This window comes from Megalops cyprinoides, chromosome 22 (assembly GCF_013368585.1).
Source record: "Megalops cyprinoides isolate fMegCyp1 chromosome 22, fMegCyp1.pri, whole genome shotgun sequence".
Classification (NCBI taxonomy): Eukaryota; Metazoa; Chordata; class Actinopteri; order Elopiformes; family Megalopidae; genus Megalops; species Megalops cyprinoides.
The window spans coordinates 7,199,493-7,226,407 of NC_050604.1; the positions used below are offsets into that span (position 1 = coordinate 7,199,493).

At 46.8% G+C, this 26,915-nt stretch overlaps 1 protein-coding gene across 1 annotated transcript in view; it reads right to left on the reverse strand.

The window, feature by feature from the left end:
- Nucleotides 1–859: 859 nt before the first annotated feature.
- Nucleotides 860–26,915, reverse strand: part of LOC118769743 (ankyrin repeat domain-containing protein 50-like) — a 33,830-nt gene continuing 7,774 nt past the window's right edge. Inside the window, exons 3-5 of the mRNA XM_036517034.1 lie at nucleotides 20,986–21,218; nucleotides 2,095–5,639; nucleotides 860–1,144 (exon numbers count right to left, since the gene is read on the reverse strand). Of these exons, the coding sequence (XP_036372927.1) occupies nucleotides 2,098–5,639; nucleotides 20,986–21,218 (3,775 nt within the window). The 3' untranslated portion in view covers nucleotides 860–1,144; nucleotides 2,095–2,097. The remainder of the gene's footprint in view (nucleotides 1,145–2,094; nucleotides 5,640–20,985; nucleotides 21,219–26,915) is intronic.

Consider the following 26,915-nt stretch of genomic DNA (forward strand, 5'->3'; position numbering starts at 1 on the left):
GTCGTGGAAGGTCAGCCATCGGCAAACCCGAGGGCTCCATTGTGGCTGCCACAAGCTATGCTGAGTTAACAAAAACACAGTCAACACTCATGCTGGGGGGAAAGGTCCTTTGAAAATGAAAATTGAGACTTGCATTTCTTTTTTTGTTCTGTTTTTTCTTTACACTGCAGAGCTGAGAGAAGATGCTTCTGTCATGGGGTTCATGTTAGCATTTAGCACCAAACTCCTAAGTTCACAATAAACCTTTGTGTAATTAAGATGATCACTTCTGTAGCCAAAATGGAAAACAAGCCCTGCGATGAGAAAATTAAAGCAACTAACTTTGAGTTTTCAACATCTGCCTTTGTCACCAGCCCAGATAATACTACAACAGAGCTGGCAAAAATAAAAATGTCACCAGGGAAGCAATCCTACATACATGTACTTCAATAATAAGAACGCAGCACCATGGTAAGAGGGTATGATATGAATGCAAGTGGCTTTTTCTGCAATAAATAGGTCATACCCACACTGTAAATGATCGCGAATAACATATAACACACAAAGTTTTGTGTACACTCTGAAATGTTTTGTGTTACAAGAGGAACACTTTCAGGTTGATACTCCAAATTCGAGTTATGAGAGAGGCAGAGAACCAGTGCATGAAGAGAAATTATCCAGAGACATAAAAGACAAGTACATTTGCAGGCAAGAAAATTAAAAATAACAATAAGAAAAAACAAAATAATAATAAGCACACAAAATTATAATGGTAAACATAAAATAGCACTTAGCACATTTTCAACAATTGCTTTGTTAAAGAACAAAAAGAGGGAGAAAAAAAGTTTTTTCTTTAAAAAAAAAAGTGCATACTCTGCGCATTAAATATTGATACATTTTAAATAAAATAATAAAAAAAGCGTGCAGGGTTACGCTAAGAAGGCCATCACAAACATAGGCACGTCGCAGTATCAGTCGTGTAATCCGTGTGCGGTAAGAACATTCTCCTCCGTGCTTTCGAAACATTTTGAGCACCCCCAACCGCCACCCTCCACCAGCCCCCCCACGGAGAACAGGGTCGGCCCTACTCAGTTCTGTTTGGGTGAAACAGCCCTCTTTGGCACACACTCTCCCACGTCTGGGCGTTGAACGCGACTCCAGACATCTGAAACGGCAACAAATGACAGGATTTAGTGGCTGGAAAGCTTTGTCCCTTGTTGACAAGGATACTGACTGAGGCCATGTTTCTTAGCTTCTGCATTTTCTTAGTGACAGCATAATTGATGGCCAGTTAAATTTCTGCAATTTGGCTTGGCGATAATGACGCTGTCAAAGAAAGCCTTTTATCAAGAAAGGACTCATCACAAGGGACAAGGAGAATTTTACATTTTAGAAGAGAACAATTTGAGAGGATTGAAAACAAAACAAAAACAAAAAGTAGCTAGATAGGATTTTCGATGACTTTGCGATTCCCATTAAAACCTTTGCAGGAATTAAGTCATCTTAGACAAGTCAACTCAACAGTTGATATCTGCTGCATTATATGTAGAATTTTAAAACCAGACACTGACATAAGGAGTAACTGACTGAAATATTACGGAGTAACGACACTGCCTATCACTTTACTCTCAAATTAGTTTGCTAGACATCCTAGTTCAATTTAATATCAGAGAAGCTAACAGTGCAATTGGTATGGCAAAGATGTTTCACCAATCAAAATTCAATTTGGACAATGAAATTGTAAAATGTTTTGTGGTATTTCTCCATAAGAGGAACTAGGATATTTACTGGAAATTAGGTTATGAACCTAAAATGACCCAAATGTGATATTTCCCAAATACTGTAATACATTTTATCAACTATTTGCTTCATCACAACCTCAGGCGCCCCAGTGGAACCATGTTTCCAATATTTAACATTTAACTTCCGTTGTTATTTAAATAATTACTCAAGATAAATCCTTCCCTTTATTCTGTTGCTGATTCATGACAAAAAAAAAAATCTTAATCTGTCAAAATTTTGTTTTGGATTGAATACGTACAACACTGACCAGTTGGGACAAACTCAACAAACACAAACATATGATCACTACAGGACTTGCTTATGGCAACTTACCAGCTATAAGGGTGTCTCCTTTTTATAGTTAAAAGCAGGATCTGATCCTTCAATCTGCAGTTTGAGGGCTTGTTTAAGGCTTAGTTCAGTTTCTCCTATTGGGTAGCCCTCCAGAACTTCCTGGTGCCCTCGGTCCTGCACAGTTCTGGGCACAGACACTCTGCCAAGGAACACCTGATTGCCCTGCAAGTGATACTTGGGGTTTGTCATGATGCCGTTCCTTTTCTTTTCGGCGCCCCCCTGCTGCTGGATGAGGAATTGCTGCTGGGAGCGGCCCACGTCCTGGTGCACCAAAGGCGGGGTCAAGATCTTACAGGGCGGGTCTTTCAGGGCGACGTTGGACACCGGCTTGGCGAGCGCGATCCTTTTGTCGAACTGGGTCATCTCGTACTCCAGCACCTGGCCCTGGGACGAGCCTCCGTTGCGGGCCTTCTTCTTCTCACCTGATCCGCCCTTGCTGTTGGAGGTGCCATTTCCACCTTTGCTCCCTTTTGTTGACTTCAGGCTGGGCTTGACTTGGCTCCACTCAAACTCACTGGATGGGGAGCTGGGCTGCTGCCCTACGGACTTGGTGGTGGAGGAGGGGGATGCTATGGACTGCCGGCTCCGGCTGCGGGGCAGGGAGTGCTGCTGGATCTGCTCGGTGAAGGTCAGCCCGTGGAAGCTGTCTATGGGCACGGTCTGGGCGGTGGCGGTGGACGAGGTGGTCCTCAGGGAGGAGTTCTTGGAGCTCTTCAGGGAGTTGTTGGAGAGGGAGGACTTCTGCCGGTCGACGGTGGAGTCGGGCGACTCGGACGGGGAGCTGAAGGCGTGGGCCGGCCCGTTGGCAGGGCCGCGCCCTGACGGCTGGAGGTCGCCGGGACCTGTGCTCCCGGAGCTGTTGGACTTGTTGGTGAGGGAGGGCGTCTTTCCCGTCACGGATGCGGGACCCTTCTGCTCCATGGGGTGCACGGGAGAAGGGGTGCAGCCGTTAAGAGTGGAGGCGCCGTACTTCTCCAGAAGCTTGATGATCTGCGCGTGGCCCCCCTTGGCCGCCACCCTCATGGGGGTGCGGCCGAACTGGTCGGCGTGGTTGGGGTCGGCGCCGTGGTCCAGCAGGGCCTGCACCACGTCGACATGGCCCTCCTGGGCGGCGATGCAGAGTGCAGTGGCGCCCTGGTTGCACGTGTGGTCGACGTGCGTGCTGCTCTCGATCAGAAGGCGGACGACCCTGATGTGGCCCTGCCAGGCGGCAGACTGCAGGGCGGAGCGCCGTTCATTGTCGCTCGAGTTGACGTCCGCGTGGTAGCTGACCAGCATCCGCACCATCTCCACATGCCCCTGCCAGCAGGACACGTGGAGGGCTGTTCTCCCCTCGGGGTCGCTGACCTCAACGTTGGCACCGTTTTCCAGGAAATACTCTGCCATGGCCAGCTGATTCTCAAGTGCCAGGATGTAGAGGGTGGGGCGGCCGTCAGCGTCTTTATAGTCTATGTCTGCGCCGTGACTGAGGAGCAGCTCCACAATGTCTCTGTGGCCTTCCAGGGCGGCCACTCGGAGAGCGTTCCTTCCATCATAGCCCCGCTGATCGATGCTCGACTTGTCCTCGAGCAGTATCTGCACACAGTCATAGTGGCCCTCTTGAGCGGCTAGGATCAGCGGGATGCGGCCGTCATTGTCCACCTCCGTACAGCGGGCACCCTGCTCGATGAGGGCGTCGCACACCAGCCGGTGGCCCTCGAAGGCGGCCATGTGCAGCGGGGTCCAGCCGGCGTCGTCCCTGTGGTTTTCGTCGAGCCCTCTGTCCAGCAGGGTGCGAACGACCTCCACGTTCCCCTGAGCGGACGCAATGCTCAGCACCGTCCTCCCCTCTCCGTCGATGCTGTCCACCGCCGCACCCCAGAACAGCAGGGTGTTGACCACGGAGGCGTGGCCCATGGAGGCCGCCGCGAGGAGCGGGGTCCGGCCGTTGTTGTCTGCGTGGTCCACATCCGCCCCGCCCTCCAGCAGCAGGTCGACCACGTCCACGTGCCCCTCGTAGGCCGCCACCAGCAGCGGGGTCATGCCGTCCTTGTCGCAGTGGTCTACCTCCGCACCCCGGTCGATGAGGAGGCTGACCACGGAGGCGTGGCCTTTGCTGGCGGGCACGCAGAGGGCAGCAACGGAGAGGGCGGTTCTCCCGTCCACATCCTTGTGGTTCACCTCCGCCCCGTGGTCCAGGAGGTGCTCTACGATCTCCCGGTGGCCCATGTACGCTGCTGCGATGAGCGCCGTCCTCCCCTCGTTGTCGGCCTTGTTGACCTCGGCGCCGTGCTGGAGCAGATTCAGGACAATGTCCTCGTGTCCCCCCCAGGCAGCCGCCCGGAGCGCAGTCCTGCTGTCCATGTCGGCACAGTCGACCTTGGCGCCAGCGTACAGGAGGGCGGACACCACCTCTGAGTGGCCCCCCCAGGCGGCAGACCGCAGCGCCGTCCACCCATCGTGGTCGCTGTGGTTGATGTTGGCGCCGCAGCCGATGAGGCAGTTCACCACCTTGGTGTGGCCCTGCCGCGCCGCCAGTGTCAGTGCTGTCTGCCCGTGGCTGTCGGCCAGCTCCAGGTCTGCGCCCCGGCCGATGAGCAGGTTGGCCACGTCCAGGTTGCCGCTGTATGCAGCGTTGGCCAGCAAAGTCCTGCCGCCGGAGTCGCTCTGGTTTACCGAGGCCCCGTTGTCAAGCAGCGTCCGGATGGAGTCCTCCCTCTCTAGGGCCTGCTGCACGATGCAGGAGGCGCGGTCGTCCTCGCTGTTGACGTGGGCGCCGGCCTTGACCAGGAGCTGCAGCACCTCCTGCTCTTTGGGGATGGAGGTCGTCAGGGAGTCCTTGGCCGGCGTTCCATTCCACACCATCCAGAGGGCGAGGTTGTAGGGCTCGATCTGCAGGTTGGAGCTGATGAGGTGCAGAGCAAACTCCTGTACCTCCAGCGGGTTGAGCTCCTTGGCCCTGCAGGTGTAGCTCATGGCCATCATCCTGTGGCCCTCAGCTGCATTGCACAGGTACTTCTGGGTGCAGTGCTTGACATCCAGTAGCCACTCCGCAAAGCTGTAGTGGAAGAGGATCCTGGTGCTCCCGAGGCCCTTGACCAGGAGCTTGGACAGGATGTCCATCTTCTTCTGGAACTCCTCCATGGTCAGTGCCATATTCTTGGTCCAGACCGCGTGGTACAGCTCCTTGACCGTGAGGGGCCGGCAGGCGGCCAGCATCACATTGAGGATGGGCTGGACCTTAGCGAACTGCTTCCTGACGAAGAGCCTCTGGCAAAGCCACAGGTAGAGGCCGTTGAGCGTGCCCGGGATGTCGCGGATCTCGCGGAGCATGATGAAGTTCTCCACCACGCCGTCCAGCACGCGCTCCAGGTACAGGAAGCAGCCGCTGCTCTTGATGTGCAGCTGGTTGAGCATCTCGGCCGTCTCCTTGGTGAGGTGCTGCCTGAGCGCCTCCTCCTGGTCCAGCCGGTGTAGGATGTACTGCTGCACGTCCTTCACAATGTACGCCTTGCGGAGGTCATCCAGGCTGATTTTGCGAAAACCTGTAGGAAGAAGACAAAGAAAAGAAAATCTTAAATCAGTTAAATGTCACTGGGATAATACTGAAATGCTTTAGTGATACAGACCAAATATACGTCATACATCAAATTTACAACTGCTCTTTAGTTTTTACTTCCTTCTGACATGGAATATATTATTCGAGTAAATGTAGACTATTACGTATATGATGTATTTTCACTATGGAATGCAGAGCGATACAGAAAAGATTTTTTCTGGTATGTATTAACATATTACACATTTTTTCATGGCACAGAACACCTTCGAAAGAAACACATTTTCCTACGTGTTAGCTGATCTGTTTTTGCACAGTGGTAGTTCAAAACAGATTTTACCCATGGAAATTTAACAAGCGCAGATTTGGAAGAAGTTAGGCGCTGGTCAATTTGATTTTTTTTTCAACACATGAAACAATAAACTACTCAATGGAACTGATCATTTGTGGGGGAGCCAAGGCAAACAGAAAGGCTCCCTCACCCTCATGAGAATATATGCTGTCACTTCCCCTTGGCCATAAATGGCACACACTATGTCAGCGTACAATTCCCAGAATATGCATCATAGGCCATAAAAATCAAGTGCATTCAAAAGGAAATACAAATCCCATTTGCATAACTGTTAGCTGGCAGTTATCCAAAATACATTATTGGCACCAAAGCAAAAACTGACATGGACAACCTTAAACTGATAAGGGGGTTTCATAAAAGCTGCTCTGTGTGCATCTCAGAGCTGCACTGGCTTCATATGAAGAGAACGAATATTGTGTCTTGAAAGGAAGGACGAATTACATCTGTACCAGTGTGAGGAAATACGTAGTTATACTGTCTCATACCATTAGCAGCCGGAGACTAATGGCTTCATGGAAAGACAGTTCATAACCTGGATAAATTGCCAGAATCACGACACTTCAAGGAAAACTGGAGTTTATGGAATTTATGACCACAAACTCTGAATGTTCAAAACAGCAGTGCAATTTACATTGGCATGCATAGCATTACTTTGTAACTCATTTAAGTAACCATTATATTTGAGTAGCCAGCCACTGGGACATTAACCTTGGTGTGTGTCTTGGAATATGTCAAAAAAGGCTGGAGGAAAAAATCATAGCAGCTTCCCAACTTTATACTTCATTTGAAAACATTTCAACAGAGAGAAGTACTAGTGATTCAATTTCAGTTTTTTCTCTTAAGGGTGTATCGTTTGACACCCAGGACAACATATTAATAAAACATAAAAATACAAATAATTTTTCAGGAGATATTTTTAAATGCACTAACAGAGGAAAAGCTCAATTAAAAAAAATCAGATTGCGATTACAGCTATCGCTTCCACCACGACAGCCGACTTTGCTATAAGACACTATAATTTCCCATCTGCCCTTTCTGTTGCCATTTTTCTCACTGTCACAGGGTTGGCATCAGACATAAGTTGGATGTTCGCAGACAATGGCCACCTCAATTATCTGACATTTAGACTTTCCTCTGGCATTGTCTGGAGCTATTAAGACCCAGAGGGCAGAAATGACTTGTTTGGTCTTCTTTGCCCCAAAATTCACATTAGACACAGGAAATGATACTCCATTTAAACCACTCTACATTGTCTTTTGGGGGGGGGGGGGGTATTGATGCACAGCTTTACTTTTCTCAGACCATGTGGACAGGTGGAGAGAGGCACTGGTCAGGCATTGTTCACATATTTCCCAAATGTACTCAGTCCTTCCAGAATATCAAGATGTTGCTTCATTAAAAATAATGTGATTCCAATTACATTTCCTGAAAAACAGCCACATCCACGGTACTTTCAATAAGGGGATCCGGATCTGCATTTCCAACGAGAAAGGTTCCTTTAAGACCACCTATGCAACGATCAGGGGAACTGTTTAAACTGCCTCATTATATATGCTCCTCTAGGCGTCCAAATTTAAGGCTCATTTTGGTTAAGTTAAGTAAAAAAGTCCATCAATTGTGGGTTCTATGATCAAACATCCATTTGTTTCACAGCATGCAACTGTCTATCAATAACATGACATGACCATGCAACTCATTTGCAAAATTCAGTCTAACTCTCTTAAGCCAATTCTGGGTGTTTGTGCTGATGAAAACAAGTCTTAACTCGGTGGAAAATAATCCAATCTTATCTCGAGAGAAAACAGTGCAGGAACATCCTCTCAATCCCTGGATGCAATTCTACTGATGACGACCATTGTCCTGCAGAATGCAAACAAACGCACCGCAAAAAAATAATAGACAACACTGCTAGAAATCTGGACGCTAAACAATGACACACACAACCGAATAAAAAGAGCCAATGAATGAACAAAGTCTGCATACCGTGCCTGCAGTGTAAAACCTGACTTTTAAAGGCAGTAAGATGTGTGAATCATTTTAACAGCCTCCGAGAGTAGTCACGTCAGCCTTTTTATCATGGCAAGGTATTTTCCATCACTGTTCCCAGCAGACCCCTGGCTTTTCCTCCCAATCCCAATGACCTCATACTCCTGCAGCAGTCTACGGCTGGGTCCGGTCCAGACAGGCCCGGAAACAGACCGGCTGGGAGAGGGAGGGAGGAGGAGGCGGAGCTGGCGGAGAGGGGTGGGGGAGGATGGGGGGGGTGCGTTCAATGGATTCTAAATTGAATTTATCAGCTATGCGTGTCGGACTTCATGTAAACGCCCTGCTGCGCACTCTGCATAAAAAAACTCAGAGCTGGGCTGGTGCTGGTAGTTACGGTCCATGAGCTATTGTCTCTGTGCACCACAGCTCATCCTGTTTCAATTACAACCTGCCCCACGTCTGCGGTTTTTCTTTGGTTCTACTGTGAAGTATTCGGGGACTGCAGCTCAAATCCCAGACAAGTACTCACGTGTGCTTGTGGGCCTAAGTCCCCTAAGTTTGGTGCCTTCTGTCGGACCTTGAAGAGTCGAGTTTTAGAGAAAAGATGAAGTGAAACATTTCAGGCAAAACTGCTCCTTACCCTGAACCATCTCAATGGAAGAACTAACTCTTACTGGACCACTAAAGTCTGACTTTGAGGAGGAAAATAAAACAATGAACTGAATTTTGCCAGAGCGAGGGCCTGTATTTGAACACAAGCAGACCTTTCAGTAAACTACAGCCAGGCAATGAGTCTGAGTAGCACTTTCCACTGGTGTCATCAGGAATCCTTATTATCCTCGGTATCTGGCTACGCACTCTGCAATCATCCCATGGTTTTGGTCTTGTGACGCAGGCAATATGAGCTGGCCGACGAATCTCCAGTATCTAATGAGACCCTCGCCCCCCCGGGAGCAATTCGGAAGGGATCTGACCACAAGCGTGATGACCCTCGAGTCTGTGAGCTGATTTGCCGTGCATCTCATATCAAAGCGGTTTTTGACCCCCTACTCCCCATAATTTAAAGCAACCAGAAATCAACCATTAAAAGAATCAATCTTTCTTTTTTTCCAGTTCTTGTGGGGACTTTCTTGGAAACAAACTCTCCTGTTCAGGGCCTCTGAGTAAGGACAGCTTGCATTACCCTGAAGAGGTGCAACGGAGGAGCCGGGGCCTGTGTTGTCGGCTAATGCAGAAACGAAACAGCTGACGCGTTTGCAGTGTGAGGGACGTTCCTCCTGACTCCCTACGCTACAAGTCATCACAGGGCCAACTGATCACAACCAGCTGCAACTCGTTATGAGACACAAGGCCCTGTCTGTAGCAGACAGAATCCTGCATCCACCTCTCTTAAATTAACCCCACGTCCCTCTCTCTTAAATTAACCCCACTCAGCTGGTAGAAACTCCTTTTTGCCGGTAAGTAATGTTTAGTTCTTTTCTTTGTGGGCTGTGGTTACACGGTGCCCATGTGTGTGACCGTAGTTTGATCCCTCCCTCGCCTCGTACGAGATGAGTGATGTATGTAGGAAAAAAAAAAACAGAAACCCAAGCCACCCTGCACTAATCCCCTGTAACCCCGCTGCCATGGCCTCCCCCGACAGCTGGATCCATCCGCTTTCCAAAATATATCAAAAAGGGAGTCACTGGCGATAAGAGCAAACGTAGATAGGTTTCGGCTCCCATCTGTTTTCCACGGCACCTTTTAACTACTTGTAGATGCTACGGGCTTCCGGTTCACCGATCTCACCACGGTAACAATCACCTGCCACCACTGCGGCGGACAAGGCCCGTATGCTTCCTGATGGCCGAGCGAATGGAGATGGGTGGCCGTGTTTGATCCCGCCAATTTCGACAAGAGCCCAATCTGTCGTGAACAAATGTCACGGTTTTCAACCGACAGGGACACATTTTCTGTGAGTGATTTTAAAAAGGGGCTCACCATTCACAGGAACAAAAGCGTGACTTTCTTTTCCAAGCTCGCCATCGTCAAGATGACAGTCATCCGAGCACTCTGCTCTGACTAACCGTGACAAAAAAACGCAACAAAGACCCGACTGTGCTGTGAGAGCCACGGCTTTTGTTCGTATTAACCTGTCGTTTTTAGACACGCGCTTGTTTTTACTGATGGCACACATGGCAATGCTTTCATCTTTTGAGTCAGAGGCGCACACATCCCAGATAGGCATATATATTTAAAAAAAAAAATTAAAGTTATTGTATCTGTGGTTTCATCACACAAAAGCTCTGAGTGCGGGCTTCTCGGATGGCGATAAAAGATATGCCGTGCTTTGGATGTGCAGCGCCCTGGGCCCCGCGCAGTCCCGGCTTTTTAAAAGCAGACGGTCGTGTCCGAACCTGTCCAGACATGTCCCGAGCTGACTTCTGAAATACCAGCTTCAAGGGGCAGGAGCGCCCTGCTAGACCAGAGAGAGCCGCTGACAGACTTATATTTAGCACCGCAGCGGCGAGCGCAGCAGGGATGAATAAACCTCTGCTGTTACAAAGTAGAGTGAAACACTCAACCTGTTTCCTTTTGTACTGCACAGAACATCACCCTTTATTTACTTATTGCTTTATAGGAGAAATAACTAAATAAGTACTGTAAGTTTGTTCTGTGAAAGTATTAACCTATCTACTAATATGGTCATCAAATTGATGCTTAAAATGAAATTCTTGGCGTAAACAGAAAACGACTGGAGGAGTGGTGGGGGTGGGGTGGGGTGGGTTAGTGTAAGGGTAAATTAAACAGGGACGTCATTCGTTAGATGCACATATTCATAATCTTTGATGGACATCTGTGAGGGTTTGACAGATGCATGATACGCCCAAGCAAGCAGCTCCCCTTGTTTTATGTTTTACAGAGAACAGCACTTGTTGTTTTAAAAGTAGTATAAGCTGCCATGCTTTGCAAAAAGCAGACTATGAATGCTGCGTGTGAAAGTTCCACGGCCAAGAAGAACAAGCTTGTGCCGACAGGGCCCTTGTCTGTTAACACTCGCGGTACACGGCAGGTAAAGGTGTACCAGCCTGATTAGCTTACAGAGCAGCACACCTGCAGCGCGATCCCAGCAGCGTGACTAATGGCGGGTCACCGCGTGTCATCGCGATACGAGATGCCGTGATGCGGCACAGCTGCACCGGGGGGCCGTCAGTCTCTGTGAGAACCGTGAGCTAGCACCTGCAGCCAACCGCACTCTCACAGAGCTATCAATTTTAACAGCCCTTCTGAAGACGGGAGGACAGAAAGCTCTTGGCTGAGCTTGACTGCAGGGTAATGGTTGAAAGGGAAAAAAATGGCGTCATCCAACATGCGTTTGTTAATCCTACCCCCCCACCCCACAAAATAAAAAGGTACTGTGATCTCAGCGTACTGCCCGTCTAGGTTATCTGACCCCCATCACTGCTCGTAACACTCCCCAGTCTCAGGATGAATGATATCTTCTGCCATGGCTGAAGCTCACCCCTAGGTGACCTCTCTTGGGGCGATCTTAAAATTCCCCCCCCCTCTGCTGAGCACTCGAACCAGGAGTGAAGCCGGGCCACTTTTCAGGACGTTGGGAAGCGGTGCTGTGAAGTTCTCGGCCTTGCGTGACAAACGCATCTTATTAGCCACGTGGAAACTTCAAATAAACATGACATCCTCTTCATAAGAGAAACTGGAATATGTTTGGAGGCCAAAATAATTCTGTTCTCTAGAAAATATGTCAGCAGATGGAATGATGTTTTCTGTGCAATACTTCATTTATTTTGTCAATGTTATCTCCCATATCCTATTTGCTGAATTCAAGTGAAGTGAGATTATCACTCTGCAGCAATACTTATCAGTGAATTATTTCATTCAAGAAGGATGACTGCATCACACACGACTACCGCACCACGCCTTTCTCAGGGCTTATCCTGAGAGCACACTACACAGGCTTTCATTCAGGCTCAGCTCTCCATTAATTACACTTGATTGGGCCCTTCACTGAACACCGCTCTGGATATGACATCATTAAGCAGCAAGTATCGGCTTCAAGTTCTCTGTTACAGATATGGGTCTTCTGGAAATGTATCCGTTCTTACACAATGATGCAAGTAACTTTACTGCAATTAATTATTTCCCTTTATTTGATCCCCTTATATGAATTACTTGCGACATGGATTATGAGTAATTAGTTGTTCAAAGGGGCCAAGAGCACAACATTGAACAACTAATTAAGCTTAGCTGAGACAGCTGCACTGATTTTCAAGGGGCATACATTAGCGAAATGTGTTGAAAAAACTAGCTTTAATAACTTCTTTTCACAGTGACGCACCTCCATGAGCACATGTAGAGTGCAAAGTTTGGAATGTTAGATCTAGGGCAGGCATAGGAGGAGTCACGACAGGCTGGACGGCCAGCTTTTCTCATTATAAAGCAGTGTTTTTACTCTGGATGCCACCTGTGCACCTTCCCCACAACACATCCCTTTATCCCCTTTATCTTTGTGTACTCAGGGAGAGAAACAAGCTTTACATGAGTCCATCCCACCCAAGTCAAGTTTGCAAAGTAAAACCGCAAACATAACCAATGATTTGTTTGTGAAACTACCAACTACATATGACCTACCAGCGACATAAACATAGGGTAAAGTAAGGGAGGTAGGCCTGTATGATGGAGATACTGAGCCAGCCAATGACCAACTTAAAGACATGACTGCTGGTCAGTGCTGAACAACACCCTTCAGATTCAACGATGTGAAAAAACAACCAAAATCTTCAGAATAGGAGCCAGTGAAATATGTAATATCCTTTAATATCCTAAAATTGGGGAGCCAGGATAGGGGTATGGAACGCTCTAACCTTCGCAGCCATCCTCAGGCCAGGGTTGCCATCAGCTGCTGGGCAAGTTCCGTATGCACGCTATGGCCTGCTGCACAAACAGGCCCGCTGTTTTCTTTTCTGATCAGCGGTGGAGAGTGCGTGCTATCGCTAAGTGACGACAGGTTAAAAGAGAAAGGTGGATGGAGGGGCTGGAGGGGAAGGGTGGTGACAGATTCACGGTCAGGTGAGGCAGAGGGCCACGTGCAACACATAGCCTTTTAGCAGGAGGATACCAATGCCTTTTTTAGGTTAGTTACATTCAGCACAGCGCCATTGCCCTGTGGGTTTGTTGCATTCAGCACAAGGTCTTTGTCCTATAGCTTAACTGCACACAGTGCAAAGCCTTTTCCCTGTAGCCTAGTTACAATCAGCACAAGGCCTTCGTTGTATAGCCTAGTCAGAATCAATACAAAATCTTTGCCCTGTAGCTCGTTACATGCAGTATAAAGCCTGTACCCTGTAACCTGTAGCCTAGCAATCACTACAAAGCCTTTGCCCTATAGCTTTACTTATCCATCATGATGCGGTTTACTGTATAATAAAAAATGTGCAACACAAGAAAAACAGTGTCGAATTCCAAGATGGAAGACCAGTAAACAACAGATTCTAATGTTGCAGAATTAGAAGCAATAAATATACTACGTCATTTCAATCCTATGTCAGGGTTCGGTTACTTTGGGATGCAAACAGCAAGGGGAGAAGTGTTTTTTCACAGTGCTAGAACATGAGCCAGACAAAAACACATTTAAAACAACCTGCTACACTTCGCCCCACCCTTCCTCAGAGAAAAATGGAAATATTTTTGTCTTAATTACAGTTTCTATACATAGACCAAGGAAGCCTGCTCATGTGTCTGCAGGGAGAGACAGTTTATCTCAGCTAATGGGCAGATTGTGTTTCAACAGTTCATTCTGAGAACCTCAACAAGTAACTGTTTGCTTTTTGGAAAAAATAATAATCTAAAATGAACCTTGGGCAAATAATCCGAAGATTAATGACCTCAGAAATGACTCATGTCTGCCTGAATGGATTACAAAGCCAGTCATTTGAAAAGAAAGAAAAAAAAAAAAGAAAAAAAAAACACCCTTCACCTGGTTAATCAAGAGTGTAAAAGCAACACAGTCAGTCATAGTTGGGTCACTTCAAACAAATCGGCTGAGCAGTAGTTCATTCTATTGTTGTTTTTCCTGCTATGTGTCTTTTTGTGAAGACCATTCATCTTCAATAAACAGAAATGCAGCAAGCAAGAATGTGTCAGATTGCACTGTTTATTTTCTTAGCAGACGATCTGACCCAAGAGCCCTGACGTAGCTGGCATTGTAGCCAAGACCTAGGCTAACTGCACTTGCGAGCACAACACCTTTCACATCAAGATTCATTTGCTTTTACATTACGCATCAGTTCTCTAGTCTCTCCCTTGCCTTCATCTCTCTTGCTTTGGAGCTGCACTTTCTACATGTATCCCACTCAATTTGTCTCCTTCATCCTGTTTTTCTTGTCTACAACTTAAAAGCAGATCCATATATTTCAAAATATTCATGGATCACCTATGCATGATTTCATTTTGAAATTTGTATAAGCTACATGGTTGACAGAGTTCTTCTGCTGGCATGTAGCTTTGTAAGTAGGACAGAAGCAATTTTGGGCAGACTGACAAACGCACTCCCATCAGAAAAAAAAAAGAAAACACCAAGAGGGTTTAACAACATGCAGAGGTCAGGAAATATACAGGGTAGGCAAGAATTTACAGGCAGCCATTTCTGTTTCAGAGGCCTCTGCTCCTTTAGGTCCTTAAATTGGCTTTCCTCCCCTGCTTGTCCCATTTCGCTCGAGGCCTGGTTAAATTGGCACTGTCTCCGCACTGCTGAAAACCACTGTCACTGGCTCAGCTCTGCTCTCCTCTTTCACTTCCTCAGTAATGGCTGAGCAGCAAAACAAAATAACACAAAATACAATACAAAGAATATAAAGTATAGCATTTTGAGTACAATACAGTAATATGAAGGCCTAGTCAGAAAACAAGTGAATAAATATGAACCCTTTAAACCAAAGGAGTCAAGCACAGATACAGAACCATGACTGTGGCCAACAATCACATGGTAAATGCTGTGTTAATCTCCGCCCTCTGTTTTCCCGTGCTCCCGGTTCCTACAGTTCGTTCCAAGGCAGTTTGGTTTTGAATGCTCTCACGCCTGCTATCTGATGCCAGCCCCAGATAAAGGTAAAAAACCAGCACCCATTATTTGTGCAGGCTCATAATGCGGCCAAAGCAAACTTTAACTCATTTCTACCACTGCTCCCCGTACCTCAAAGGTATTCTGACATCCACTTAAGTGGTACGCAGATTATGCTCAAAGCTTAGACTAATGTGGTCAGTGAGGCGAGTGTCAGTTGAGTCTTGTATGTGGCGCACAGATGGTTAAACTGGTGGAATTTTTAGAATGACCTCAAAAGTGTCTCAGCTTCTTGAAGTGTGATATCCTCTTTGAAACTGGGAGGGGGAACAATGCACTTCATCTAAAATTACTGAAACTTAGGACTTTTCAAATCATCAGTGCTTCCCCTGTCTGGAAAAATGATGCAAAGGAATATCAATCAAAACAATCCTATGTAAATTCAGCCTCACTCGTTCTTTGTCATAGAACTAACTAAACATTCCAAGTCCATTAAAACAAATAAAACTTAATATACTGATATATTCTCTGTCAATGGGCTTCAAAACTGCTAGTATCAGCAGATCAGTGCAAAGCAGTATAGAAACTGTTCATGTGAATTAAACAACTTTGATAAGTTAGATTCTTTTTTTCCCTGGGCTGTTTACAGGGAGTATCGTTTTCCTTGTACTAAGGAAACCTCTTCTGACATTTACTTTATGTCATTTCAGAATGCTAATGGTATAAATAACTGGTTCACACTACTTTGTAATGAGGACAAAAACATTTTATTCTTTATTTTTTATAAAATCAGAGATTTAATGATGATACATAATTATCCTTGTACTTCCTTAAAAATAATGAAGTATAAAGAAAATGGAGGAAGACATTTTGTATTTGTCCTGATTAAAAAGTGATTGCACGTGTTCCTTTACTTATAGTTTTCATTGGTTTCAGACACCCTTAAGCAATTAGCCAATCAGAGTTAATTTGATAATGCTGCCTTGTTTCCTTTAGAATCTCGGGCACCTAATCCTTAGGTCGGAACTCTGAAGGCCTGACCGCTACTCCATGCGGTCTTCCACTCTGACCGCAGTGCTACCACAGCCTCAAAACCACAAGCGAGAGCCTGCTCCACCCACACGTGAACTTTCAGTGCCGTGAGGAGCGGTCGGCTCCACGCAGACCGCGACTCTGTCAGTGCCAAAATAAACTGGCCTTGTGAACAATACGGCCCATATTTTTAGCAAACACTTGGCCTCTAAGTGCCACTGCTTCATCTATTTCTGGGTCCCATAACAGAGCTGTGGCCATTCTCACACTATAATGTGTAGCGCTGTTTTTCCCTGCCTGGGTTCAAACCGTCATGTGTGGAATTGCAGCTGAAATCAGTACCAGCAAGACTTCAACCGTATTTAACATCAAAGTTATAACATTATCTTGTTTCACAGTAGGCCAAGCAATCACTGTCACTAGGCAAAGTAAATGGGAGCTCAAGAGAAGATAAAGGCAGCTCTATGAGAACACAAAACCCCAGGGAAAGTCATTGGTTAGAGGTACCAGGCAATTCATTCCTTGTTTACATACAGCTGATAAACGAGGGCTGCATGGTAAACATCTCAAGTAAGAACTGACCTCACCTGGAGTTTATGCACCAGTGAGATGTAATACCATTACATCATTTATTTAAAAAGCAGGTGGCCTTATACTCCATATTATCCACTTTACACAGCCGAATGTTTACGAAAGTGATTTAGGTTAAGCACCTTGCTCAAAGGTACATTAGCATTCCATCTCCTGATAACTGGACTTGCTAACCACTACACCATGCCATAGAATGAGGAGCGTGCCCTGTTGGCTGAATGATGAAGGGAACAGCCGTGAGTCTTGCGAGCCTCCAGTGGGCGTTGCATTTCCATTAGCAGCAGACTGGCGAAATCCATTCCCTCCCGTCTGCCCTGCGCCTGGTATTCCTCTGATAAAATGACGGGGGCTTGCCTGCCAGACGAGCAGAAGACAGTAGCCTCAACCAAACAGACAGAGAGCGAACTGTATGTACTGTAATGCATACTGTATTGCAGTATGGTCATACTGTGACACATATTTTAATCTAGTATCCCAAATTTCAAATGGTTTCATTTCATTGATTTCAAAATGTGCAGCAAAATGATTACAACAGTACACAGTGTTTGAGAAACATCTGACAGCTTTCACTTATCTGTAACTGCATGTTGTTGTACAGGATTGTTCAGGAACAGGCTAATGCAACCATTTGTGGATTTGACCCACATCCACGGAAACTTGCAGAGCCTTAAAAAAATACAGTTCTGATAGCAAGCATAATACTTATGGCAAATCACTGTCTAAATAGCAACTTCAAATCATCTTATCCACTTAAAACAACTCCGGCATAAAGCATAATCAGAGGTAGCTATCAGAATAACTAAAATACAGCAGTCAAAAATTGTGCAAGTGTTTCAGGAAAAATACAGTGTGTTTACAACAGTGCGTGACTTGTGCAAGGCCTAATCTGTAACTATTCAATCCCTCTGTTATGAAGTTTCCATGGCACGCACCAAACATGCAATGACGATCCATTAAAAAGCCACAGCAAAGGAATTGTACAAAACCTCTTTAACCACAGCAGAAACCAATTTCAAATTCATCAAAGCGCAAGTTTGTTTTTCTTGCGTTGTCCTTGCCATCGCAACTGTGAACGATTGTCACTGAACTGACATCACCAGGCAGGAGAACATCCTCTTTGACTCCACCCGAGTCAGGCAAAATTGTCAAGCTCGCTAAAATTCTGCATTCCCTCTCGCCCGGTCCCAGGACGCTAATCCCAGTCATGCCGGCGAGTCCGCAGCCAGGTGTCGCAACGTTGACGCGAAGCAGACGCCTCCCTGTGCCGTGATTCACTAGCTGCAGAAAGCACCCGCGGCTGGCGCTGACAAAGCCACCAGGGGCAGGGGATTAGGCGCTCTTGGGCCAAACGCGGTGACAGCTCTCAGTGGGAGCCTGTAGCAGCTCTCATATCCAGTGTAATGAACTCAAGTCTCACGAGGATGAGCGTCTTAACAGAACACAGGGAAATAAAATACCTTGCAATTAAACATTTATAACGCTTGAGGTTCCCCTCCGCATTCAAGAGTTGCAGAACATAACCAACTTTGACAGACCGACAGAGAACACAAACTGCAAATACCAACGTTCCAATGAAAATCACAAAATGAAATGTCAACTGCAATACCTCCCAAATCCTAATGCTACTGTTCATCTGCACCATGAGTAATATTCCCAGTGAAACAAAAAAAATCAACTCCACTAAAAGATCCAATCACCTTAATTAACAACACAATCTGCAAGCGGTGACTGGTATTAGCTAACGGTGTACGGTGCAACCCACACGATGAAAAATGGCACACCTACACCCCAATGGGGTCCTTTGAGACTGAGCAGCACCTCCTGAGGTATATGAAGAACCTCTTTCTGAAGTATTTTGGAAATAGCAATTAGCTACACAGGGGAAAGTTTTTATTGGATTTGGTTTTTTTGTCTGACCTGCAGAAACCCTAACCTCTAAACTCCCGTCTTGATGGAGGGTTTCTCCTGAGCTTCATCACTGCAACAGTGGTTACATTTTTAAGTAAACCCACCCCCTTCCCACACTCTTCCCACATGCAGCACCAATTCAGCTTACACAGTAGCTGCTGCTTTCTCTTGCTATCAATCTCAGGGCTGAGCAATGCTCACACAGCAAGAACCTCCCATTGGCAGAGAAGACACAAGAAAAAGGAATAACAGGCAATCTGTTGCTCCAATTTTTTTCCCCTTTTCTTCTCAAAACCTCTATGTACTGCCCGCCAAGACATGACAAACATATTCCAACGTCCATGAGGATCAGCCAATCTCTTCTCAAATTAAACTCCCACAATCCTGTTCTGTCAGATGTGTGGTTAACGACGTGGCCCTCGGCGTGCCTGCTGCCTCCGAGCGAAAGCTGGAAATAAGCGATGCCATTTGGTAAAGCGGAGACCTCCACCACCTCGAACAGCTGACATAGCAGTGCAACGATCAAATCATTTCTGCTCAGTCCCAGAGCCAACAATTTCACCACGTTACAGCCAAATCCACCCGGAGCTTTCGTCAGCTGTCCTGTACAGACTGACTGCCCTTGGCTATCTGCTCTCTGAGTGTCTTAGCATAATTACAAATGATATTCTTTCATCACCAGTGGACAAATAAACCTCTGTAACAACACTAAATTACAGAAGAGTAACATTAATTATCATAAATTCTGAACTGCAACAGGTCTCTATGATTATTTTTTTAGATGAATTATTAATAATGCGAGGTCATAACATGATGAAAAGTGAGTTGTGATTGAATCAAAACACAAAAGAAAGCCTGTTCAAAATGCACAGGGGCTCTTATGCTGATTAAAATGCAGACATGTAACCAACAACACAGAATATTCAGGAGCTCTTTAGAATGAATCATGTTGGGCGCTGTCATAACCAGCAGAGAAAAGAGAAGCAAAAAGATTTTTTAATTCAGCATCCAGCCCCCCTTTGGCTCCAAACAATCATTTCTGTGTACTTTTATCCCGTAAGACCATGCAGCAAGGTACAACATTGTAAAATGAAAAACCAAAAACAGGATTACAAAAATTGCTCAAAAATGGCTAGGAGCAGGGTGCAGCTGAGCGGCTGCTTGGAATGACCTTGTGGAGGGTCGAGCCTGGGACCGTGTTCGCGTTCGGCATAAGCGGAGCGAGTGTGATCCCCAGGGGGTCTATGGGTTGTGGGCTGATTGGCGGGCCACAGAAAGAGCGGCGTGAGGAGGGCAGGGTCAGATTAGGAGGTCAGCCACGGAAGCGTGTGGCATGAGTAACGCTCTGTCAGTGCAGTGGCTCAGTGCAGGAGCATGGGCTTGTGCCCCACCGAGCCCCACCTGCTCCTGCCTGCCCCAGTCCCCCCGCCCACACACCGTTCACACGCCAGCCCCAAACTTTACACCCATGTAGGGCACCTCCCCAGAATCCTCTGTTATTTACTTTACAGTTATCATTTAATATGCGTACCTAGCTGCCACGTGACATTTTCTGAGGCTTTCTAGAAGAAGAAAAAAAAAAGCCATGTGTTTGAATATGAAACCCAGGGAAAGGGCTTGATGGATGGGCCTTACAAAGCAGATATGCAATTTTACGGTACAGCTGCCCAAGAGCTTTCCCTGGGTTATATTTCTCACAGAGCAGCGCTGAGAGCCTATTGAGCACTGTCACGGTGTTCCATCTGCCTCAACACTCAGACAGACTCTCAAGGTACGTTTTTAAGGCTGAATACAGGGTGAGCGCAATGTGCACTTCATTTCCAAATGGAGAAAAGGCCCACAATTACCAGAACTACCAGTGTTGGGGAATGGTGGAAAAAAGGAACTGACTGCAAAGGCAAGATAACTGTGCATTTCATATCCTCTGACATCAGTGTCACCTTTTAGATCCACAACATTTACCTGGATGATTGTTTTTTTTTTTTTAAATATTCCATTTCTATTCCACAGCAATGATGAAACACCTGCCGTTGACTGCGGTGATGTTGTGGATACCACAGCATCTGATCACACTTGTCAACAATGGCCCTATTCTACAGAACCGTTCTCTGGAAAAACAGCAACAGCAGCTGAATTTATGATTACAAGCTACAGTGCATCTACCTGGAGCTTGAAATGATTTTTGTCAACAAATATTTGAACATGAGCCACAGGGAGTGTGTTTTGTTGGATGACCCCACCACACAGCAAGCCAATTCCCCTATCAGTGAGAAACGGTAGAAACATCCAACTAGGTGTTTTCCCTGGGTTTTATTCTCTTGTATAACAGGCGTAAGGGCCATTTAATGAGGATTTGGACTGATCAGCTCCCTCCTATCCAGGGCACGGGTGATGGGTCACTCTTACCTGTGAAGAGCTTGGTGACGGCTTTGTTCTGGCGGCGGGCAGAGCAGATGAGGAGCAGCCAGGGGGGCAGGAACTCGTAGTGGCCGGCCAGCAACTCGGCGATGGTTCTGCAGGAGCCCGGGGTGGGCCTCGGCTCCGCCTCGCCCAGCTGGCAGCCCTCATCGATGGAGTCCACCAGAAGGAAGAGGGACTGCTGGGGGGCCTGGACACCCAGGAGGGGGAGGAGCACGCACCTGCCGAATAGAGGGGGGAGAAAGAGAGAGGGTGAGAGGGAGGGAGAGAGACAGGGAGAGAGAGGGGAAGAGGGAGGAAGGGAGAGGAAGAGAAAGAGAGGAAGAAAGAGTGGGGGAGAGAAAGGGAGGGAGCAAGTGGAGGGGAGAACATGGGAGAATTGGATAGAGAGGGAGATGGAAGGAAGTAGACAGGAGGGTGGAGAGAGACAGGAAGAAATAGTGGGATGGAGAGAAGAAGTGAGGGGAGGAGAGAGAGAGTGGGAGAGGAGGAATGTGACAGAGCGTGAGATTGAGAGGTGAGAGGGAAAGAAGAGAAAGAAAGAAGGAGAGAGGGAATGTGAGAGGAAGAGAGAGGACTCATCAGTGGGAGATGGTGGCTACAGCTGAAAACAGAACAGTGTATGTGCAAGATTAACGAGTCATTTCTAAAGAAGCATTACCTGGAAATGGTAGCCTAATGTTACACGCTTGGATGTTCTGCAGCTATTTTAGACTCTGGATGCCATGTAAGCACTTCAGAACCCTTCAGAAAAACAGGATGTTGGCATTCCTGTATGAAGTGTGGTAATAAGGGCCAACCAAAGGGCATCCACTGAAGCCACAAACAGGAAGCTTGTTTACACACGGAAGGTGTGTAAGCCACTTTCCAGGTACACTCTGACCAGCAGCCTTTTGCAGCATAATTTACATAAGGACTGAATCCCACGCAATATTAGCTTACTGGAGTACAAGTACTGCTGACACTGGACATTGGGTACTGGAAAACTGTGAACATTATTAAATGTCCCCAAACTATGACAGGAAAGATATTTGAGCAGCTTGCCAGTTTAGGTGGCTAAACCTAATTTACTGTCAAATAAACTCCTGACACAAACTTTCCAGGCTACAAATATGCCATTCATTAAACAATCCATTGTAGATTGAAGCAAAAACAGTTGTTCAACACCCCCTTCCAAACAACAAAAAAAATACAACAGGCAACACATGACCACTTACATACTGTATCAGCACAGCACTGTATCCACAGAACATCCACAAATTACACACGACAAAAATACCAGACTTATTTGTCTCAGACCTGCTTACTGTTTCAAATGTAGCCAAAATGGGTCCCCTAGGCCTAACAACAAATGCATGTGCACTGGGCCATCTCACAGAAAGTCTGTGTTAAACACGCAGACAGAGTCCCAACACTGTCTGCTCCTACTACGAAGGCCCTTTTGCTTTGGAAGCTCACCAAACCACCCACACACGTTTCCGGAACAGCCTTCTCCCAATTGATGCCAAACTTCTTGACTGACAGTTGCAATCAGCCAATCGAATCCATCCGCAATACCATTTTTTTATACAGACATTCTGATTAAGCTACAACTTTCTAAATGCCAGCAGTGCTACTAACCATCTACTAACCATCGTCAAAAGACTGTGGCACTTTTTTCTGCCTAGTCACATCAAGTTCTATAACGACAACAGAGCTATAACCCAGAATGACACCTATATACAATTTTATTGAATTTGATACAATATAATATAATTCATTCAGCACACCTGTTGGGCAGTTTCTTTCACAGCCCTTGAATTACTTTTTAAATGGCACAAACTGGCAAGGTATTTTTTTTTTCCCTGTAACGCTATGTAAAAATACATTCAAAAGCAATTCCTCCAATAGGTATCACAGTTCAAGGTTAACACTATAGGTGGCATGGCAAGTTCCAATTAATGGAACTTGAGCAACTTACAAGGTCAATTATACATACTGTTATTGTTCTCAAAGTGTCCAGGGCTTTCAACACTGAACAAGGAAAAATCTCATTTATGTGTTTGGAGTAGAAATGTTATAACAGTTAGGAATTTATTCATTTCTTTATTTTAATAATCCTCACCCATTTTCCTCCCCGTAAATAAAGACTTCAGAATGTCGGGCAAGAAGCTACTTTGATCAACTCTATAGGACTCTAGATGTTACAATGGGGCAAACTGAGTGGCACTTCATAGAGCACACTGCTCTGAAAATAAGACAGATTCAGGTAAGGTTCAAACCCACCGTGACCCTCATTTCTACAGAAGACTTCATTTCTCGCCCTTTAAATACTGCTGGGTGAAACACACAAAAGGCGATGCTAACAATTACCGCACTGTTCTGTTCCTGAGGGACTCGATAAAGTGGTATCTGTGCCAGATCCTATGGGACACGCGTTCCCCCCGACACCCCCAGAGGAACGCTTCCATTGGCCCTGGAGCCCCTGTTGACATGGTAATGCCGAGCGACAGGGTGGCTGCCTCTCAGCAGCTAAATTTCCTCTGACAGCACCGCTGCCTCGCTATAGAAACAAAGCGGCATTCCTCCTCCCCTGATAGTCAGGCGCATTCAAACCGCATTCGCTCAAAGGCAATAAATCGCCCTCGTCCCACCGCGGAGAGGGCTGTGGGGATCGAGGAGGGGGCGTCGAGGCAATTCGAGCGGGCAGAATGTGTCAGAGCCTCAGTCCGTGTGGGGCTGAGGGTACCAGAAGGGACCTGCAACGGAGACGATGAGTTTTTGGCATGCCGGGCCACATCGAGCCAGACGGATTTGTTCGCCCTCAGCTGTCTCACACACAAAAAAAAGACAACAACAAAAGAGTCGAAGTCTCAGGGCAAGAATCGGCCGTAGCCTGTCTGGGAAATGGAAGATTTGGTCTGCTGCTTGCATTTATCAACCGAAGAAACGAGTGACGGGACCGTAAAATAAAATGAGATTCGGGACCCCCGGTGAGACGAAGCCTTTTATTTAGTGGCAATTGAAGATTTAACAAGCCAAAAAATGCCCTCAGATGAACTGGCCTCCGCCACTGTACAAAGAATCTCGTTTCACGTTACGAAAAGCGTGACGAGTTCTGACATGCCCGGTCCCTCCTTGCTCTTAAATGCGGGCCGAGAAAAGAACATGTCCAGAGTCCAAAGACCCTTTGATTTCCTTGCGGTCTGTTTCAAAAATCGCATCTAAAGCGACAAAGACCATTTCAGACTTGGTGCGAATATGAATCCATATGCGAATGGAAACAGCTGGTTACCGCACTCAGACCCTGCATGCTCCGGACAGCACTCAACCTGTTTAACTGCAATGTCTCTTCACCTACAACACTGCTTCATTACTGAGTAATGGGGGGGCAAGGGCAGGGGAATAGCAAAAAAAGTGTGTCAAGCACACAGGGCCATCTGTTGAGGCCACAGCCGGCCGACACCTCTCACAGCGGACCGTGTGACTCAGAACAGGTTTTTCACAGCAATGTTCAATAGACGCAGTCGGCGGGCTTAATTTTCCTCCTGGAGCAACGGGCCCAAACGCCGAGCCCTACAGGGATGGGGTTTATGTGGTAGAAACGGGCCGGCCTGAGGCTCGCCCACCACGGGCAGCAAGGGCCATGGCAGGACGCCAGCGTGGGGGTCCCGCAGAGACTGCATTCTGTCGCTGGATGGGCGAATGGTGCGACCATCCGGCCGCGCTTCTTTGCAAACCCTGCCCAAGCAGCTCCTGGCCATTTGGTTGCACGCTACTGCCTTTGTTAAGAGACAGTATTTGATATTAAATTGGGAAAAAACCAATAGAAAATGCTAGTTGAATTCTACTGTCATTTGTGTTATTCGTTAACATTATCGCTCCGTTTTCATTTCTAAACGGGTGACATTCGTTTGTTTTCATCGTTCCTCGACCCTTTTGAAATTACGCGCACGCGCACACACACACACACACACACAAAACTACTTTAAAGGCAGTGCTGTCTAGAGCTTTGGAAGAAGTGACATCACAGGGAAGCCACAACAACATGCAAATTTTCGCCACGAAAATTGCACAACTAAACGGCAGCATGTTACAGTCGAAACCAATCCCAGGTTTCCCAGCTGGGGCTGACTTCTGCTGTTCTCACCCCTACAGGGGTCTGAATATACTGCACTCGTGGACTAACCCAAGGCACCGCCATGATCCTGTCACACGCAAACGAGAAGAGCTTTGGCTCAGCAGTAATGGCCGATCATGATTTTCCATTTACAGCACTACCAGGCCCATGGTTTACAGAACGCCCCACTCAAAAAGGGCACGGACCGTGTCTGCGCTTCAGAGCAGAATAAACTTTTGGGGTTTACATAAGAGGCACATGCTGGCCCAGTCAGAGTCTTGGCTCCATCACATCAATGAATGGAAATAATGGAAAAATAAGAAGCCTCATACTTCCATGAGAAAATTTTACCAAACTCAACGGGGGAAAAATACAGGGAAAAATATCAACGTTTTGGCACAATCCAGTCCCATTTTCCCCTCCAGTGACACTGGCAGTGCAGCATGCAGAGAGGTGGTTTCTCTCTAGCTTTGGTGGCATTGCTGGAAATGTGAAAGCAATGCAGAGGACTCTGTGGTGTTACGAAAACAGCGGTGCAGGAATAATGTGATTATGCAGCCAGACTCTTCCCTGGCCCTTGTTCCTGGGGACGACAATCCAGGGCAAGGCGTGTTTCTGAATAGTGTGGCGTGGCGATTGGGCAAGTAGCCCAGATTGGGAGCGCGGCTCCAGTTTTCACTATGTCTGTCACTAGAGGGTACAGCCGAAACACGGAGGCAGAGCTTGCTAAACCTCACTGACAGACAAGTTCAGTTTCTGTGTCGCCTCTGTCACTGACTACTGTGACTTTTATGGCATTGTCGCATTGGCGCCCAAAAACAGTGCCAGTGATGAAACTGATGTCACAAACCCAAAACCCCTTGAGCACATGTCTGTTCTGGAAAGGGACAGGGCGCAGATGGACCTTGAAAAGTGGCGTCACAGTAGTAAGTGTTCACAGCGCAAGAGCAACACACAACCTCAACCTGTGCAGTGGAAAGCAATGGAGCAATGGAACAACACGGAGTTCTCAAAAACAACCGCAGCTTATCGCAATGCCCAAACGCTTTATCTAGCAGTGGGGAGTGTGGTTTTAGGAGCGTCTCCCCAGGCATAAAGCAGCTTGATCCTTATTTCGCACCTACACACAAAACCTGTTTCCTTTCAGTCACAGTGACAGACTGGGGGAGAGAAGAGGCTGTTTAAAACCCCTTCCTCTGACTCACTGAGACAGACCGGGGGGAAAAGGAAGCCATTTAAAACCCCTTCCCTCTCAGTCACAGACAGACCGAGGAGGAGAGGAAACCATTTAAAACCCCTTTCCTCTCGGTCAGAGACAGACCAGGGGAGAGAGGAGACCTTTTAAAACCATTTCCTTGACATTGTTGCCCCATAAGGCATCAACCTCCAAGCCTGTCCCTAAACCCCCTCAGGCGTTAACTCTCACTAACATTGGTAATCGCTCAAACAAGCCGCCTCTCGACCGCCGGAGACAGCTTTACAGTTCATTTTTAAGAAGTGAACGACCTCACAAGTCTCAGTGTTCTTGAGGACAAGGGATAAACGCTGGATTAAAAAAATAAGTCATTCAGACTTAACTGAAAAAAGGGCATTTTGTTTATTGCTTTCCCTCTTGGGTTGGCCTGCCTGAAACGTGTCTCACCGTGATGCACAGACGCAATTTCCCCTACATGTTTGTTACCCTCCTTTCGAAAACATTTCTTATTGACGTGGTATCACATTCAAACATCATACTAATATGGTGCAGAATCAAAACCTCTTCCCTTGACTTGCAGCATCACATGACATCACCTTATGAACCAGAGACCCAGTACAGTAA